This window comes from Pecten maximus, chromosome 18 (genome assembly GCF_902652985.1).
Source record: "Pecten maximus chromosome 18, xPecMax1.1, whole genome shotgun sequence".
Taxonomy (NCBI): domain Eukaryota; kingdom Metazoa; phylum Mollusca; class Bivalvia; order Pectinida; family Pectinidae; genus Pecten; species Pecten maximus.
Window position 1 is genome coordinate 19066560 of NC_047032.1, and position 17953 is coordinate 19084512.

Genomic DNA, 17953 nt, shown 5'->3' on the forward strand with positions numbered 1-17953 from the left:
AGTAATGTCTATGCCAGCTGTAAGGTATCCAAAAGTAATGTCTATGCCAGCTATAAGGTATCCAAAAGTGATGTCTATGCCAGCTGTAAGGTATCCAAAAGTAATGTCTATGCCAGCTGTAAGGTATCCAAAAGTAATGTCTATGCCATCTATAAGGTATCCAAAAGTAATGTCTATGCCATCTATAAGGTATCCAAAAGTGATGTCTATGCCAGCTGTAAGGTATCCAAAAGTGATGTCTATGCCAGCTGTAAGGTATCCAAAAGTAATGTCTATGCCAGCTGTAAGGTATCCAAAAGTAATGTCTATGCCAGCTGTAAGGTATCCAAAAGTAATGTCTATGCCAGCTGTAAGGTATCCAAAAGTAATGTCTATGCCAGCTGTAAGGTATCCAAAAGTAATGTCTATGCCAGCTATAAGGTATCCAAAAGTGATGTCTATGCCAGCTGTAAGGTATCCAAAAGTAATGTCTATGCCAGCTGTAAGGTATCCAAAAGTAATGTCTATGCCAGCTGTAAGGTATCCAAAAGCGATGTCTATGCCAGCTGTAAGGTATCCAAAAGCGATGTCTATGCCAGCTGTAAGGTATCCAAAAGTAATGTCTATGCCAGCTGTAAGGTATCCAAAAGTAATGTCTATGCCAGCTGTAAGGTATCCAAAAGTAATGTCTATGCCAGCTATAAGGTATCCAAAAGTGATGTCTATGCCAGCTGTAAGGTATCCAAAAGTAATGTCTATGCCAGCTGTAAGGTATCCAAAAGTAATGTCTATGCCAGCTATAAGGTATCCAAAAGTGATGTCTATGCCAGCTGTAAGGTATCCAAAAGTAATGTCTATGCCAGCTGTAAGGTATCCAAAAGTAATGTCTATGCCAGCTGTAAGGTATCCAAAAGCGATGTCTATGCCAGCTGTAAGGTATCCAAAAGTAATGTCTATGCCAGCTGTAAGGTGTCCAAAAGTAATGTCTATGCCAGCTGTAAGGTATCCAAAAGTAATGTCTATGCCAGCTGTAAGGTATCCAAAAGTAATGTCTATGCCAGCTGTAAGGTATCCAAAAGTAATGTCTATGCCAGCTGTAAGGTATCCAAAAGCGATGTCTATGCCAGCTGTAAGGTATCCAAAAGTAATGTCTATGCCAGCTGTAAGGTATCCAAAAGTAATGTCTATGCCAGCTGTAAGGTATCCAAAAGTAATGTCTATGCCAGCTGTAAGGTATCCAAAAGCTATGAAATGTTGTATAGACTGGATCTTGCAGGTAGAATAATTTGGGCCACTTATGTGAGACAAATGAGACAAATACTTGGCAATCTTGACTTTAATGAAGCTTGGTTAAATCATGGTGTTGGTGATATTTGTGTTTTTCTCCAAAATGTTAAAACCAGGTTGGAAGATAACTTTTGCAATCATAGTATGGCATATTGAATGACAATGACAAGTTATGTACGTATAAGCAGTTTAAAAGTACATGTATGTTTTGTCAAGAAGATGATCTTTTTCAAAACATGAACATGTATATGCGTACTGTAATGGCGCGTTTCAGAAGTGGTAATCATCATCTTGCCATTGAAACAGGTAGATGGAATGGTACTCCTAGATTAATAAAGAAATAACTGATCATAGTCCATCGTCGTATTCTCATGTACCCTTCTCCCTCTGAGTTCACTACTCATTATCTGTGCTGATTATATTCTACTGTTCTTTTAATTACTAATCTCCCTTATTTTTTCTTAAACAGTACATATCACAGTTATTTAGCAGTTACACTATAGATCATTAATATATTATTGCCTTTGATATAGTGTTGAATGTGATCAATATTATATTTGATATAGTGTTGAATTTAAATTGTGTGTATGTATGGAAAAATTGAATTGTAAATGTATGTACTGTTAAAAAATCTTCAAAAATGAAAAAAAAAATATGCGGGCAGGGGCAGATACACATGTTTCGTCCTTTTAGGACTCGTCAGTGATGCTAGGGATATCATCCAGCTGTTGCGTCCTTCAAGGACCCGCCAATGATGCTAAGTATATCGTATATAGCTGTTTCGTCCTTCTATGACTCTTCAGTGATGCTGGGGACATCGTGCTGCTGTTTATCTTATAGGACTCTTCAGTGATGCTTAATATATCGCATAGGTGACCCGTCAGTGATGTTAGGGAAATCATACAGCTGTTGCTTCCTTCTATGACTCCTCAGTGATGTTAGGGACACCATACAGCTGTTGCTTCCTTCTAGGACTCGTCAGTGATGTTAGGGACAGCATACAGCTGTTGCGTCCTTCTAGGACTCGTCAGTGATGCTAGGAACATCATACAGCTGTTGCGTCCTTTTAGGACTCTTCAGTGATGTTAGGGACATCATACAGCTCTTGCGTCCTTCTAGGACTCTTCAGTGATGTTAGGGACATCATACAGCTGTTGCGTCCTTCTACGACTCGCCATTGATGTTAAAGGTTAAATGTAGTACTACAGAAGGAATGCAAGGGGAATCAAAATGTTCACGGATACAAGTTAAGAATTGAAAACTATGTGCTTTTCCATAATGAAATGAAGATGTATTTTCTTCTTCTTCTCATGATATGATACGATATGATAATCAATGGATGCAGGCAATATATATGCCTCTATATCCATACCTCAATTGTTGGATTAAAATGTTAGTGTCTCTTCCGGATATTGTGTTATAACCCGCCAAATTGTTGTATTTTAGTTCAAGGTCCTTCAAGTGGATATCAAGGTTGATTTCAAAGTCTTTTTATCGTTGGAGAAACAACAACACGTTCGGGAAAACTGTTCCAGATGTCGACGATTCTAAAACTGAATGGTGCTTACAGTATTTCTTCTAAATCTTCAATGTAGGTTGGTTTGATTTTTCAATTTCAAAAAAGTTTAGTCTCTCGCTGTATGGTAACTCCTTTAATCCTGAAATTAACTTCGTTGCTCTTCTTTGCACATTTTCCAACGTTTCGATATCTTTTATTTTATAGGGGCACCATACAATAGCACCGTATTCGATATGTGGTTCAACCAGAGCCTGAAATAATTGCTTGAATCTTGTATGATCGAAGTACACGAACGATGATCTGCAAATAAGCCCAAGTATACTATTCGCCTTATTTACTGCTTGTTGAATGTGAAAATAAGCTATCCGTCTACCAGCACACCGATGTCTGTTTCCTGTGTTATATTTCCTAGGTCGATCGTCTCCCCACCAGACCGTTCCATGAAGAAACTCCTCGTGTTTTTGACATTGATTGAAAGTGCATTTTTGTGGATGGAACTTTAACAGCCAAATATCAGACCAAGATTTTAGTATAATTAGATCTTTTTGAAGTAATTCCTGTATATCTTAGTATCGTCCGCAAAAAAGAATGTTGTAGATGTTGCGTGTTCTGGTAAATCATTAATACAAATAATAAACAATATTGGTCCTAAAACACTTCCTTGTGGTATTCCGCTGGTTACTTGGTGTTCTTCTGATCCTGTTCCATTAACCACTACCCGTTGTTTTCTATTACTTAAAAAGCATTCTATCCATGATATGACCCGTTCGCTTATATAACGTAGCTTCTAGCTTTTCCTATTAGTTGTCCATGTGGGACCTTGTCAAAGGCCTTCACGAAGTACATGTAGATCACCTCAATATCTCCATCTTGATCTAAAATTTTAGTCCAATCCTCCAGAACCATTAAAAGTTGTAGCGCCGTTGACCGTTTTGACATAAACCCAAATTGCCTATATAAGTAAACATATTATTTGTATCGATATGCTTAACAATTGCATCCCGTAGTATCATTTCTAATCCCTGATTTCAGAAAATGATTGTGGACTTACATGAGCAAATTTGAAATTGTAGCAAATTTGAAATGAGGTCGGACGCTCCTTCATTGACTTACGTGTAATGCATATAATATATAGTTTCATAAATTGCAGGAATGATATTGTTCCTATTATGAATAAATGTCAATTTTACTTGACATACTAGCATTATATAGGAAATACACGCACATCAGATTCTGGTGAGCAGACTTTCGATCGACTCGTTTAGCGAGATTAAATTGTAACAATCCGGATATTTCTTACCAATACCGCTCCCAATTAGTTATTACCTTAAAATAAAGATGGCGGATGATCTACAGTCGAATTTGGCGACATACAAACTTCAGCTTCAGCAGGTAAGTTTCTCTGTAGAATGTCGATTAACAGTTAATAATATAAACATAAACTTAGTTAGCATTGTATACACCAATGGAAAATCATTTCCTCTCGTTAACGTTCTAAAACTACACAGAATTTCGCTGGTTGAGACGCGACGTTCGGTTATCGTTCTCGGTTCTGTTGTCTACCTAATCACTGATAATGTATTGTCGAATGTCTGGCTATCACGAATTTATCTTGCTCATTCATCTGATAATAGCACTTACGCTTTCTTGTTCTTGAACGACAAACAGCATCCCTGTGTTTATATTTGTGGTAAATAAATCACAATAGTAAATAATAACGAGTGAAATCACATATTTTGATATATACCGCGCGCGTTTCCAGTTTTGACGTACGGACTACGCTGGTTTACACTTGCTGAATGGTGCCTTAATCTCCGATTTATCCTCGTGTACAAATTATAGTTGTTCATTAATAAGACTCCCACCTCTGCTATCCTAATTGCATTAGACAGTTGTTAAATCCATCCATTCTTGAAAGGCTGTAAAAACTTCTCGTTATTCCCCTGTACAATCACCTAGTGGAACAATGATTAGCCACTGTGGTGAACCGTGATATCTCCATCTGTCAACATTTTCCAAGTGTAGCTTACTCCAGCTGTGTTTAAAACTAAAGGGAACTCTTTCGTTTGCTTCAATATGTTTATTAAATTATAAGCAATGATCATGAACACAGTCTGAAAATACATAGAGTAGACAGGCTGTGGTGGCCGAATGATTAAGGTAGATAATGATATAAGATAAATCTTATTACCAGTGCAGGACCTTTTAATCCTCTATACTGGACTCTGAAATATGATTATTACAATAAATAAAATCAATAAATTGTGACAACAGTTCCAATTCCTACATAATTTCATACTTATATTTATATAAAAGTTTGTGCTTTTCCCAATGATTATCTAGTCTGTTTTTGAAAGAATTAACTGTTGCTGGTGCTAGGACAACTGCATCATGTTCTGGAAGATCGTTCCATATTCTAACAGCGCGCAGACCAAAAAGGTGTTTCCTTATATCTAGCCGAGAATGCTGCTGATATAACTTTTTATCATGTCCTCTTGTTCCGTGTCTTTGAACCTCGTTGCTACAAAGCTTGAAAATGTCTGCAGCTTTGATATCGCTGATAGGAAGTGTCCCGACACTTAATCACTAGCCCTCCACCTCTGGGTCATGAGTTTGAAACCCATGTGGGGCAGTTGTCTGGTACTAACTGTAGGCTGGTGGTGTTTCTCATAGTAGTCCGGCTTTCCTCCACCTCCAAAACGTGGCACGTCCTTTAAGCTTATATTAAATGACCCTGCCTGGCAGTGTTAATATATAGGATGTTAACTAAATGGGATCATGATCAGACATTAAGAAACAACATGTACACTAACAGTAACCCAGCAGCCTTTGGATGTCTGGACTCTGGTCTGGCTGCAGAATTTGCCAACAGTTAATTTTCAGCCAAATGTATAATGTTTACTTCAATAATTTTTGATCTTATTTTCAAAACTTTTTCTTTAAAAAAAACTTTGTTGTAAGATCTAATATTTCTATGCTCAGAATGAACTAGAATGCAGGAAACTACATCTAGAATTCAGTTTTTTTTCCTCAGTGTTGGGGCTAGGGGCTGGAGGGACCTGCCCCTGAATCCCCAATTGCAAGAGGGGCTTCACCTTTGGCAACCCAAGCTGCCACATTTCAAAACCTGACAGCCCGGCGGTCTGTCAATCAGGAGTGGACAATGGCCTGGTGGTACACTTAGGTTAGATGGGGCAATACAATGCTACTATCATTGCGGCACTTATCACAGCTCATTCCACATATACCTAAACCAGAGCAGGCTGCCGCTAAGGTTGAGAAAGTTAAGCGACCCACTGTCACTGCTGCAGGATCTAGCGTGGAATAAGCATACTTTCATTCTCAGTGGTCGGCTACATGTGAGTGCCACAAAAACCATGGGAGATAATTACAAAGTAGTCCAACTTCTAGAATGCTTTGAGCCACTCTATAATATTCCTCACTACTTACGTAGTTTTAACTGCACTCACTTTCATATTGTACATACGGTTATTTTAGTCAATTCACTTACAGGTGTACTATTTTAAAAAAAAGTTGATAGATGTTCAGACCATTGTCAAGAATTAGAGTAAAGTGATCGGGAAGATGTCAATGCAAGAAATTTAAATTTCATTTGCTTCTTTTTCTTTTCAGGTAGAAGCATCATTAACTAATGATGCAGACAATGAGGATCTTCTAAAACTGAAAAAGGATTTACAGGTAAATTATAAAACACTTCATTCATAGAGGTAGATGAAGATTCTGTTCATTCAGTATTAAATTCTCATATATACATGTACATGTATATGTTGATCATCATCTAGATAATATATACATTATTTGTTACTTTTTTGTGGCTTGTGTGGGGCTGAATATCTGTGGTTTATAAGACAGATGTACTATATATACATAAAAGTAATATTGCCTGATATAAAGTCTGATATAAGTATGCAAATTACTTCGAGATTTTGAAATTTTCTTAAATTTCACATGTAGAGATTTATTTCTAACTTGTCCAGAATGATGCAAAACATTCTTTTTACTTTTTTTGGTAGGTTGTAAATTCAACATCTTAAACTTCTTCAGATTAATAACTGATATTTATTGTAAATATTTTCACAAATTTTCAGCTTGATAAAGAATAAAACTTAAATTTAAAAAAAAAAAAAAACTTATGAGTGAGGTATCATTTACAGGAAGTGATTGACTTGACAGTCGAGTTAGTTGGCCAACAGAAAGCCATCTTAGGAGGGGCTACATTGGTGGAAGCCGGGCCTAGCAATGAAGAAACAGAGTCTAAAGTTGAAGTCACAAAACATGATTGGAAGTCTGGAGATGACTGTTTGGCAATGTTCTCTGAGGATGGGCAGTAAGTATTTCACTGTACCAAGTTAGGTATGGTAATGTACCCTGAGGATGGGCAGTAAGTATTTCACTGTACCAAGTAAGGTATGGGGCAGTAAGTATTTCACTGTACCAAGTTAGGTATGGTAATGTACTCTGAGGATGGACAGTAAGTATTTCACTGTACCAAGTTAGGTATGGTAAATTGTACTCTGAGGATGGGGTGTACGTATATCACTGTACCAAGTTAGGTATGGTAATGTACTCAGTCTCTGAGGATGGGCAGTAAGTATTTCACTGTACCAAGTTAGGTATGGTAAATTGTACTCTGAGGATGGGGTGTACGTATATCACTGTACCAAGTTAGGTATGGTAAATTGTACTCCTGAGGATGGGGTGTACGTATATCACTGTACCAAGGGTTGTTTTACCATTATATGTATAGTGTAATAGTAGCAAATATGTTGTTTTGGAGTTGTTGTGAATTGAAAATAAATAGAATAAAAAGATTCATTATTTTCAAATTAGGCTCTACTGAATGCTTTATATACTGGTATTTCAGTAAACCATTTAAAGTATGTTTTGATCCCCAAAAATGATACTTGAATCTTGGAGCTTGAAGGACATGTTTATTTAACATGTCATTGTGTGTCATTGTCAAGCTGTGAATTTTCAGAAAATTGTTATGAGGCTGAACAAATGGCTAAATATTTAGTCTCAACAATAAGATTTGTCTCAACTCTCTTTCATGTAATGAATTTTGCATGAGTTCTGTAAAATTGTAGGTTGTAAATTTTCATTAAATTATTTGCCTACATGCTTGTATATCCTAAATATGTTATATAGTGATACATGCATTGCTGTCCCCAATAACTGTTGTTGTTACCGTGGTAACAGGTATTATGAGGCATACGTAGACGAGGTACTGGAGGATGGCACGTGTACAGTCAAGTTCAAAGACTACGGAAACACAGATGTGACCGAGGTAAAGTTTTACCCTTCAACAAATCATCCTTTAACTGAGTGTTATTGTTTGATTGAATTTCAAGTGAAGGGCCTGTGCAGGGCTTATTCTATGTTGTGGGAGAATTTCAGGGTTTTGAAGAAAGTGGATAGATTTTCTTATATAATAATATAACACATTCTGAGAATTCCAATGACATTTTCTCAAAACCATGGGTGAAAATCCATGTCACTCTAGAGTTTTCCCTTGATTCAAGGTGCATGGTAAGGTCCCTGCCTGGGGCTGTGTACCAACTATCAAGGTTCTGTGCTGTAAGGATTGTACTGTTGGGCAGGACATATCTAGCTCATGTGTGTCTGCTGTTTTTATATCACAATCAAACAGCATTATTCCTGTGGCAGGTTTATAAATAGTGTACGTAAGATACAGTCGCTTTCTAGCTTCACGCTCCTAGCTTTCCTTTAGCTCAGTCAGTAGACCAGTAAGCCAATGGTCGATCCCTGGTGGAGACACAAAACTCACTTTAATTTTCTGTTACATTCCCAGAAACTGTGGGGCCAAAATTATATCCAAATTTGAATACTAGTGAAAATGCTGAGCAGCTTTGTTTCTTAATTGAATTTGTTTTAAATTACATTAGTCACTAGTGAAGTGTGAAAATATCTCACAGGTGGATTGGTGTTTCAGGGTGCTACGGTTATTTCACCATTATTACTATTATAATTAATTTGTCCGAGGACAGCAATAGATATTCATGTTTTAAGATGATATTTAGTTGTAAAGACATTGTTTCATGATGTGAAATTACTTGTTAAGAGTTTTTTTCCATTGTATGGTCTCACTAGCTTACTCTTTTACAGGTAAGGTTTTTGAAGGCGATTGACTCAGAGAAACATTACGCCAGTGGAGAAGCAGGAACGACTGAAGTTAAGAAGCCCCAGTCAAAGTAAGACATCATTCGCTTATAAAATGTAGTTACTGTATCTTTTTAAATAGTAATAAGTCTGTTTGTGGTATAATAACATCCACATTTATTGAAGGTCAGTAAGAACACTGACAAATGCTGTTTTACTGTCCTGCAATAAGCCATCTCCTGCTTTGAGTCGAAAGTTGGTGTGTTGGCCCTCAGGTCTTATTACAGTATATACAGTAAGTATATCACATTTTTACAAACTCCAGACCTTTGTGTAGTTGATGTTATTGTCAGTCGCGGTGGCTGAATGGTTAAGGTGTTCCGACACTTTATCACTAGCCCTTCACCTCTTGGTTACAAGTTCGAAACCTACGTGGGGCAGTTGACAATTACTGACTGTAGACCGGTGGTTTTTCTCCGGGTACCTCGGCTTTCCTCCACCTCCAATACCTGGCATGTCCTAAAATGACCCTGGCTATTAATAGGACGTTAAACAAACCAAACCAAACCAAATCAAAGGACAAACTACTACGTAATCAATTCATTTGTCACAGGTAAAAAAATAATATAACAAGGTACCATCCCATTGACCTTGGTATTGTTTCAGCAATTTGACTCTCACCTTAAAATTTTGCAAAATGTTTAGGTCATTAAGATTATCTGCTAAAAAAAAATTATAGAGTGAAAAAGGTAGGTTATGTTTAAAAGAATCTCTATACAAAGAATGGAAAAAGGAAATCGCAGCCACAAAAGATAAAATAATTGTTATTGGGGGGGGGGGGGGGGGGGATCCAATAAGACAGGATGAAGGTTTAACAGGTTATGTTGTATTACATAATCAATCTTTTCCGTCATACTCGGGTTTTACTTAACATTTGGGTCTGTTTATCAATAATTGATTTAGGATTATCATAATCAATGTTGTTCTTATATTTTTGTTTGGTTGAAGTCAATGTTATGAAGTAAAACTGTGACAATTTATTTTCCTGACAGGTACACTTCAGTTAGACTTTTCATTTAAACTTGATTTCTATCAGTGTAAATGGCACATGTTACTCAAACATTTTCAGTGATGTCTCATTTCTTCGTTGATTTCTCCAGAAAGGACCTCATAGCTTCACAGAGAGAATACAAACGAAAGAAGTCTCAGAAAAAAGCACAGCGTCTAAAACAAATGGAGGAAGAGCGAGAATCAGAGAAAAACAAATGGCTGGATTTCAACTCTAAGGTAAGCTAGTTCATACATACACCTCCAGGGTAAGCTAGGTATACACATACACCTCCAGGGTAAGCTAGTATACATACACCTCCAGGGTAAGTTAGTATATACATACACCTCCAGGGTAAGTTAGTATATACATACACCTCCAGGGTAGGTTAGTATACATGTACACCTCCAGGGTAAGCTAGTATATACACACACCTCCAGGGTAAGTTAGTATACACATACACCTCCAGGGTAAGCTAGTATATACATACACCTCCAGGGTAAGCTAGTTTACATGTACACCTCCAGGTTAAGCTAGTATACACATACACCTCTAGGGTAAGCTAGTATACACATACACCTCCAGGGTAAGCTAGTATACACATACACCTCCAGGGTAAGTTAGTATACACATACACCTCCAGGGTAAGTTAGTATATACATACACCTCCAGGGTAAGCTAGTATATACATACACCTCCAGGGTAAGCTAGTATACACATACACCTCTAGGGTAAGCTAGTATATACATACACCTCCAGGGTAAGCTAGTATACACATACACCTCTAGGGTAAGCTAGTATATACATACACCTCCAGGGTAAGCTAGTATACACATACACCTCTAGGGTAAGCTAGTATATACATACACCTCCAGGGTAAGCTAGTATACACATACACCTCCAGGGTAAGTTAGTATACACATACACCTCCAGGGTAAGTTAGTATATACATACACCTCCAGGGTAAGCTAGTATATACATACACCTCCAGGGTAAGTTAGTATATACATACACCTCCAGGGTAAGCTAGTATACACGTACACCTCCAGGGTAAACTAGTATATACACACACCTCCAAGGTAAGTTAGTATACACATACACCTCCAGGGTAAGTTAGTATATACATACACCTCCAGGGTAAGTTAGTATATACATACACCTCCAGGGTAAGCTAGTATACACGTACACCTCCAGGGTAAGCTAGTATACACGTACACCTCTAGGGTAAGCTAGTATACACGTACACCTCCAGGGTAAGTTAGTATATACATACACCTCCAGGGTAAGTTAGTATATACATACACCTCCAGGGTAAGCTAGTATTCACATACACCTCCAGTGTAAGTTGGTATACACATACACCTCCAGGGTAAGTTAGTATACATGTACACATCCAGGGTAAGTTAGTATATACATACACCTCCAGGGTAAGCTAGTATATACATACACCTCCAGGGTAAGCTAGTATACACATACACCTCCAGTGTAAGTTGGTATACACGTACACCTCCAGGGTAAGTTAGTATATACATACACCTCTAGGGTAAGTTAGTATACATGTACACCTCCAGGGTAAACTAGTATACACATACACCTCCAGGGTAAGTTAGTATATACATACACCTCCAGGGTAAGTTAGTATATACATACACCTCCAGGGTAAGTTAGTATATACATACACCTCCAGGGTAAGCTAGTATACACATACACCTCTAGGGTAAGCTAGTATATACATACACCTCCAGGGTAAGCTAGTATACACATACACCTCTAGGGTAAGCTAGTATATACATACACCTCCAGGGTAAGCTAGTATACACATACACCTCTAGGGTAAGCTAGTATATACATACACCTCCAGGGTAAGCTAGTATACACATACACCTCCAGGGTAAGTTAGTATACACATACACCTCCAGGGTAAGTTAGTATATACATACACCTCCAGGGTAAGCTAGTATATACATACACCTCCAGGGTAAGTTAGTATATACATACACCTCCAGGGTAAGCTAGTATACACGTACACCTCCAGGGTAAACTAGTATATACACACACCTCCAAGGTAAGTTAGTATACACATACACCTCCAGGGTAAGTTAGTATATACATACACCTCCAGGGTAAGTTAGTATATACATACACCTCCAGGGTAAGCTAGTATACACGTACACCTCCAGGGTAAGCTAGTATACACGTACACCTCCAGGGTAAGCTAGTATACACGTACACCTCCAGGGTAAGTTAGTATATACATACACCTCCAGGGTAAGTTAGTATATACATACACCTCCAGGGTAAGCTAGTATTCACATACACCTCCAGTGTAAGTTGGTATACACATACACCTCCAGGGTAAGTTAGTATACATGTACACATCCAGGGTAAGTTAGTATATACATACACCTCCAGGGTAAGCTAGTATATACATACACCTCCAGGGTAAGCTAGTATACACATACACCTCCAGTGTAAGTTGGTATACACGTACACCTCCAGGGTAAGTTAGTATATACATACACCTCTAGGGTAAGTTAGTATACATGTACACCTCCAGGGTAAACTAGTATACACATACACCTCCAGGGTAAGTTAGTATATACATACACCTCCAGGGTAAGTTAGTATACACATACACCTCCAGGGTAAGTTAGTATATACATACACCTCCAGGGTAAGTTAGTATACACATACACCTCCAGGGTAAGTTAGTATATACATACACCTCCAGGGTAAGTTAGTATATACATACACCTCCAGGGTAAGTTAGTATATACATACACCTCCAGGGTAAGTTAGTATACACATACACCTCCAGGGTAAACTAGTATACACATACACCTCCAGGGTAAGTTAGTATACACATACACCTCCAGGGTAAACTAGTATACACATACACCTCCAGGGTAAGTTAGTATACACATACACCTCCAGGGTAAGCTAGTTTACATGTACACCTCCAGGTTAAGCTAGTATACACATACACCTCTAGGGTAAGCTAGTATATACATACACCTCCAGGGTAAGCTAGTATACACATACACCTCCAGGGTAAGCTAGTATACACATACACCTCCAGGGTAAGCTAGTATATACATACACCTCCAGGGTAAGCTAGTATACACATACACCTCCAGGGTAAGTTAGTATACACATACACCTCCAGGGTAAGTTAGTATATACATACACCTCCAGGGTAAGCTAGTATATACATACACCTCCAGGGTAAGTTAGTATATACATACACCTCCAGGGTAAGCTAGTATACACGTACACCTCCAGGGTAAGCTAGTATATACATACACCTCCAGGGTAAGCTAGTTTACATGTACACCTCCAGGGTAAGCTAGTATACACATACACCTCCAGGGTAAACTAGTATACACATACACCTCCAGGGTAAGTTAGTATATACATACACCTCCAGGGTAAGTTAGTATATACGTACACCTCCAGGGTAAGCTAGTATATACATAAACCTCCAGGGTAAGCTAGTATACACATACACCTCCAGGGTAAGTTAGTATACATGTACACCTCCAGGGTAAACTAGTATACACGTACACCTCCAGGGTAAGCTAGTATATACATACACCTCCAGGGTAAACTAGTATATACACACACCTCCAGGGTAAGCTAGTATATACATACACCTCCAGGGTAAGCTAGTATACACGTACACCTCCAGGGTAAGTTAGTATACACATACACCTCCAGGGTAAGCTAGTATACACATACACCTCCAGGGTAAGTTAGTATATACATACACCTCCAGGGTAAGCTAGTTTACATGTACACCTCCAGGGTAAGCTAGTATACACATACACCTCCAGGGTAAACTAGTATACACATACACCTCCAGGGTAAGTTAGTATATACATACACATCCAGGGTAAGTTAGTATATACGTACACCTCCAGGGTAAGCTAGTATATACATACACCTCCAGGGTAAGCTAGTATACACGTACACCTCCAGGGTAAGCTAGTATACACATACACCTCCAGGGTAAGTTAGTAAACACATACACCTCCAGGGTAAGCTAGTATATACATACACCTCCAGGGTAAGCAAGTATACAAATATACCTCCAGGGTAAGTTAGTATATACATACATACACCTCCAGGGTAAGTTAGCATACACATACACCTCCAGGGTAAGCTAGTATACATGTACACCTCCAGGATAAGGTAGTATACACTAAACTTAAACTATAACATTTGTCTTGATCACATTTTGATGGGCGAGGGTTAGTAGAGTTGGATGATGGGAGTGTAAATTTTGGGAGGGAAAGATTTGATTTTTTTAACCTCCATATCAATATCAGTACTACCATCAAAGCCAATAAGAGTGATTGATATAAATGTTAAACTTTGTTTCACAATTGTTGAAAATAAACATAAACTGAACAAAAAAACCTTTACATACATATACACTACCATCCATAAAAAACTACTCACCTTTGACTTGTTGAAATATTATTAGTGTATCAGAAACTTTAACTTTGCAAATTCCTTGAAGATTATTCTTTTGTCAGTGACATTGGTAAATTTCCATGAAAATAACCCATCCTGATGAAATGTCAAGGGAGGGTCCTATCTTCTACAATATTCCGAAAAATGCATAAAAATGTTTTTATATGCCCGTCAAGGACAGGTCGTTTTATGGTATACCCTGCGCTGTCTGTACATCTGTTCATTTACTTTTCCGTGTTAGCACTCTTTAGCCTTTATTTTAACAGATTTTTATGAAACTTGCTACAAATATTCTATGGCAAAATAACTCATGCAAGTTCGTGTTATGTAATTTCGCGATTATTTTTAGCAGAGTTATGTCCCTTTTATTTCCAAATATGGGCATTGAGTAGAAAATGCAACAAGTTTTCTATTTCTTATTCAGTTCCTCTAAAATTCACTACAACAAGAAACAATCATGTTCAACATAGATTAGGGTTTTTTATACACCCGTCAACGATGCTACATTTTACTGTGGTAGCTTTTCCAGTGATGGGTGTATCATGCTACCGCTTGCGGAGCTCTTGTTTTAAAAGATGTACCATAACATTCTACTCTGAATTATCCCCTCAAAATGATATGTGATACTGTGAAAATATGCTCTCAATTATAATAAATTTCTAAAAAGACATCATATTGAAAAATCGTTGCATTTTGAAGATATGTGGATCATCATGAACTATATTGACTATCAATATTGACTACCGGTAAAACGTATTACCATTAAAAGTTAACAGACAAAAAATACAATACAAAATATCTTAAAAATTTTACTGAATCTCAAAACTGTTGCTGTATAATCTACATTTGTTTATAAATGGAACCAAATATTCAGACAAAATTGGCAAGTAAATCTCATTACAATCCTAAAATGCTGAACAGTTGTTTTATTTCAATTTCAGACATTTTCCAAGACAAACAAGGGGAAAGTGAAAAAGAGCATATTTGCGACAACAGAACATGTGAATGGACGTGTGGGCGTGGGAACCTGTGGGGTCAGTGGGAGACCTATGACATCATTTACTCAACAGGAAAAATGGAAAAAATAAACGGACATTTTCTTTATGTCTGCCAAATTAACTTGCATCTTGAAAAGGATGTGGATGCAAAAAAACTGCTGCCATCAAAAAGTGGATTGTTAAGGAAGTGACATCTCCTTAGTTTATGAATTCCACTGAAGGCAATCTTTTTAAAATGTTGAACTTGCAAAAGTATATTATACTGCTAAGCCGATATTTGCAGGAAAAACAAACACAATATCACAGTTGATGCACCAGATTTGAATGCATTAAACATCCTTCAATAATACTGTGAACCATTAAGCGACAATTGAAATTCATTGATTTCGTAAAATAGTTATCAGTGTAATATCGATTGTATTAATTGTGGAATATAGGGGTTATCTGTATGATAAGGTAGTTGTAGCTGAGCGGATGTGTACTTGAAAGTGGAGACACACAGTCAGAGCTGAAAATATCCTCACATAGTCCAACAGCTGAAGAACATCCCAGAAACCTAGGGCCTGTTCGTTTATGCAGACAAACTGGTTCGTCTGTTTTTTTAATTGCAACATTTCAGTTATATATCTTGACGGACCTGCAGATGTTAATACGGGCCTTAAAAGTCTTTGTCAAAGCTCTTCAGAAACCAACAAAAAATCACCAGGTCTGTCCTTATTTTATAAACGAACAACTCTGGTGTAACCATTTGAACCACGATATAAAACGAAAAGGCCCTACTGTAGGGAAGAGTTATTTCACTCCCCAAACAGGTGCTTGTATTTCTAGGCATATCCTATATATAGCTTTGTAATGGGGATATTGATACAAAATCCATTAAATCAATCAAATATACTCCCAAATCTGAAAGTCGAGGGGAACAGTGTTGTACATGAGGATAAGTGGTCTGAAGCTAACTGGATTGACAGGATTCAGTTTAATGAATTGGGTCATATTTAATTTACAAGATAAAGTGACACCATTGTAGTAGTGTGTTACTGATGTGTGGGAGGGGGTGTGTGTGTGTGTCAATATTTTAGTGTAATAGTGAATTGAAGGGAAACATGCCAAGTTAATAATATACAATGTCAGTGTTGTGTGCAAAAATCTAAGTCAAAATTGTCTGTCAATATATGTATAGGATTTTGATTCCACTTCATGTTAGATTTATGGAAAGATTTTAAAATGAAAAATATGTGCCAGGTTCCATAAATCTTGTATGAAATGGAATAATTTAAAATCCTTTATTTCATCAAGATTAAAATGATTTGTATGTATACATACTTTTCCATGTCACAGCATTATCTATGTTCAATAATGATTGTTTCCATGGTAATGTTAACAATAAGACATACATATTGTCTTATGAGATTTAGTACATTTTTGTTTTTATGAAACTAAATAAAAGAGTAATCATATTGTAGAAATTGAAACTGGTACACGAATTGCAATATCGATTCAAAAATATTAAGTTTTATGCAGGCAAAACAAAAATTTCCTGCCTTGACATCCACCAACTAGAAATAAATTTGTATCTGCCCTGATTTTCATAGTGCACCGACTTCACTCGGTGTTTATAAATGTCATGTTTCTTGTATATCTGTTTATTTTGAAAGAGATTTTTTGTTCCAGAGAGCGCCAAGTGTAAAATTTCTAAGAGGGAGTAGTGTGAGTGAGAATCATAGATAATGATTACTTTTGAATCATTTTTTGTAAAATAAAACTTTGGTAAGAATTCCAGACTTGTTCCGAGCTTTCCTTTCCTGTACATGGTGTTAACTGTCTTGCGGAGAATTGGATATGATGGTTGTCTTTATTATTTGGAATTCTGTGTACATATATTATTTTCATTTTCGTTTGATTATCAACATATTAAACCTTTGAAGAAATATCAGAGACCAGACAAAACAAACCAGACTACTGTGGGGTGGGACAATATCCTCAAGTCTGATTCAAAAGTGAAAGGTATATAATACATGTACAATTTGTATCCATGTATGTAAATACATTGCGATCCAGGTATTCATATCATCCTATAGACGACTTCCACAATGATCATGTCAGGGTATCGGGCCGACCATTACTGCGCCATTGAACCGTTCTTTTTTAAGAACGCTGATGTGGCGCAGCAGTATAAGCTGCGGTTTGGTTTGTTTTTGTTTAACGTCCTATTAACAGCCAGGGTCATTTAAGGACGTGCCAGGTTTTGGAGGTGGAGGAAAGCCGGAGTACCCGGAGAAAAACCACCGGCCTACGGTCAGTACCTGGCAACTGCCCCACGAAGGTTTCGAACTCGCAACCCAGAGGTGGAGGGCTAGTATTAAAGTGTCGGGACACCTTAACCACTCGGCCACCGCGGCCCCAGAGTCAAAAAGTTGTCTTCCTTAGCAACACAAATGACGAAGGAAGACAACTTTTTGACTTATGCCCTGACCGGGCCTCAAACTCACGATCTACGGCACCCAA

The 17953-nt window shown here is 37.6% G+C and overlaps 1 protein-coding gene across 1 annotated transcript; it reads left to right on the forward strand.

Annotated features, from left to right (window-relative positions):
- The first annotated feature begins 4109 nt into the window (after positions 1 to 4109).
- LOC117316669 (survival of motor neuron-related-splicing factor 30-like) lies at positions 4110 to 17227 on the forward strand. Its single transcript, XM_033871373.1, has 7 exons — positions 4110 to 4177; positions 6419 to 6484; positions 6961 to 7133; positions 8006 to 8093; positions 8933 to 9018; positions 10087 to 10213; positions 15392 to 17227. The coding sequence occupies exons 1-7, from the start codon at positions 4124 to 4126 to the stop codon at positions 15536 to 15538; spliced, it is 741 nt and encodes a 246-aa protein (XP_033727264.1). The 5' UTR covers positions 4110 to 4123; the 3' UTR covers positions 15539 to 17227.
- Positions 17228 to 17953: the final 726 nt, after the last annotated feature.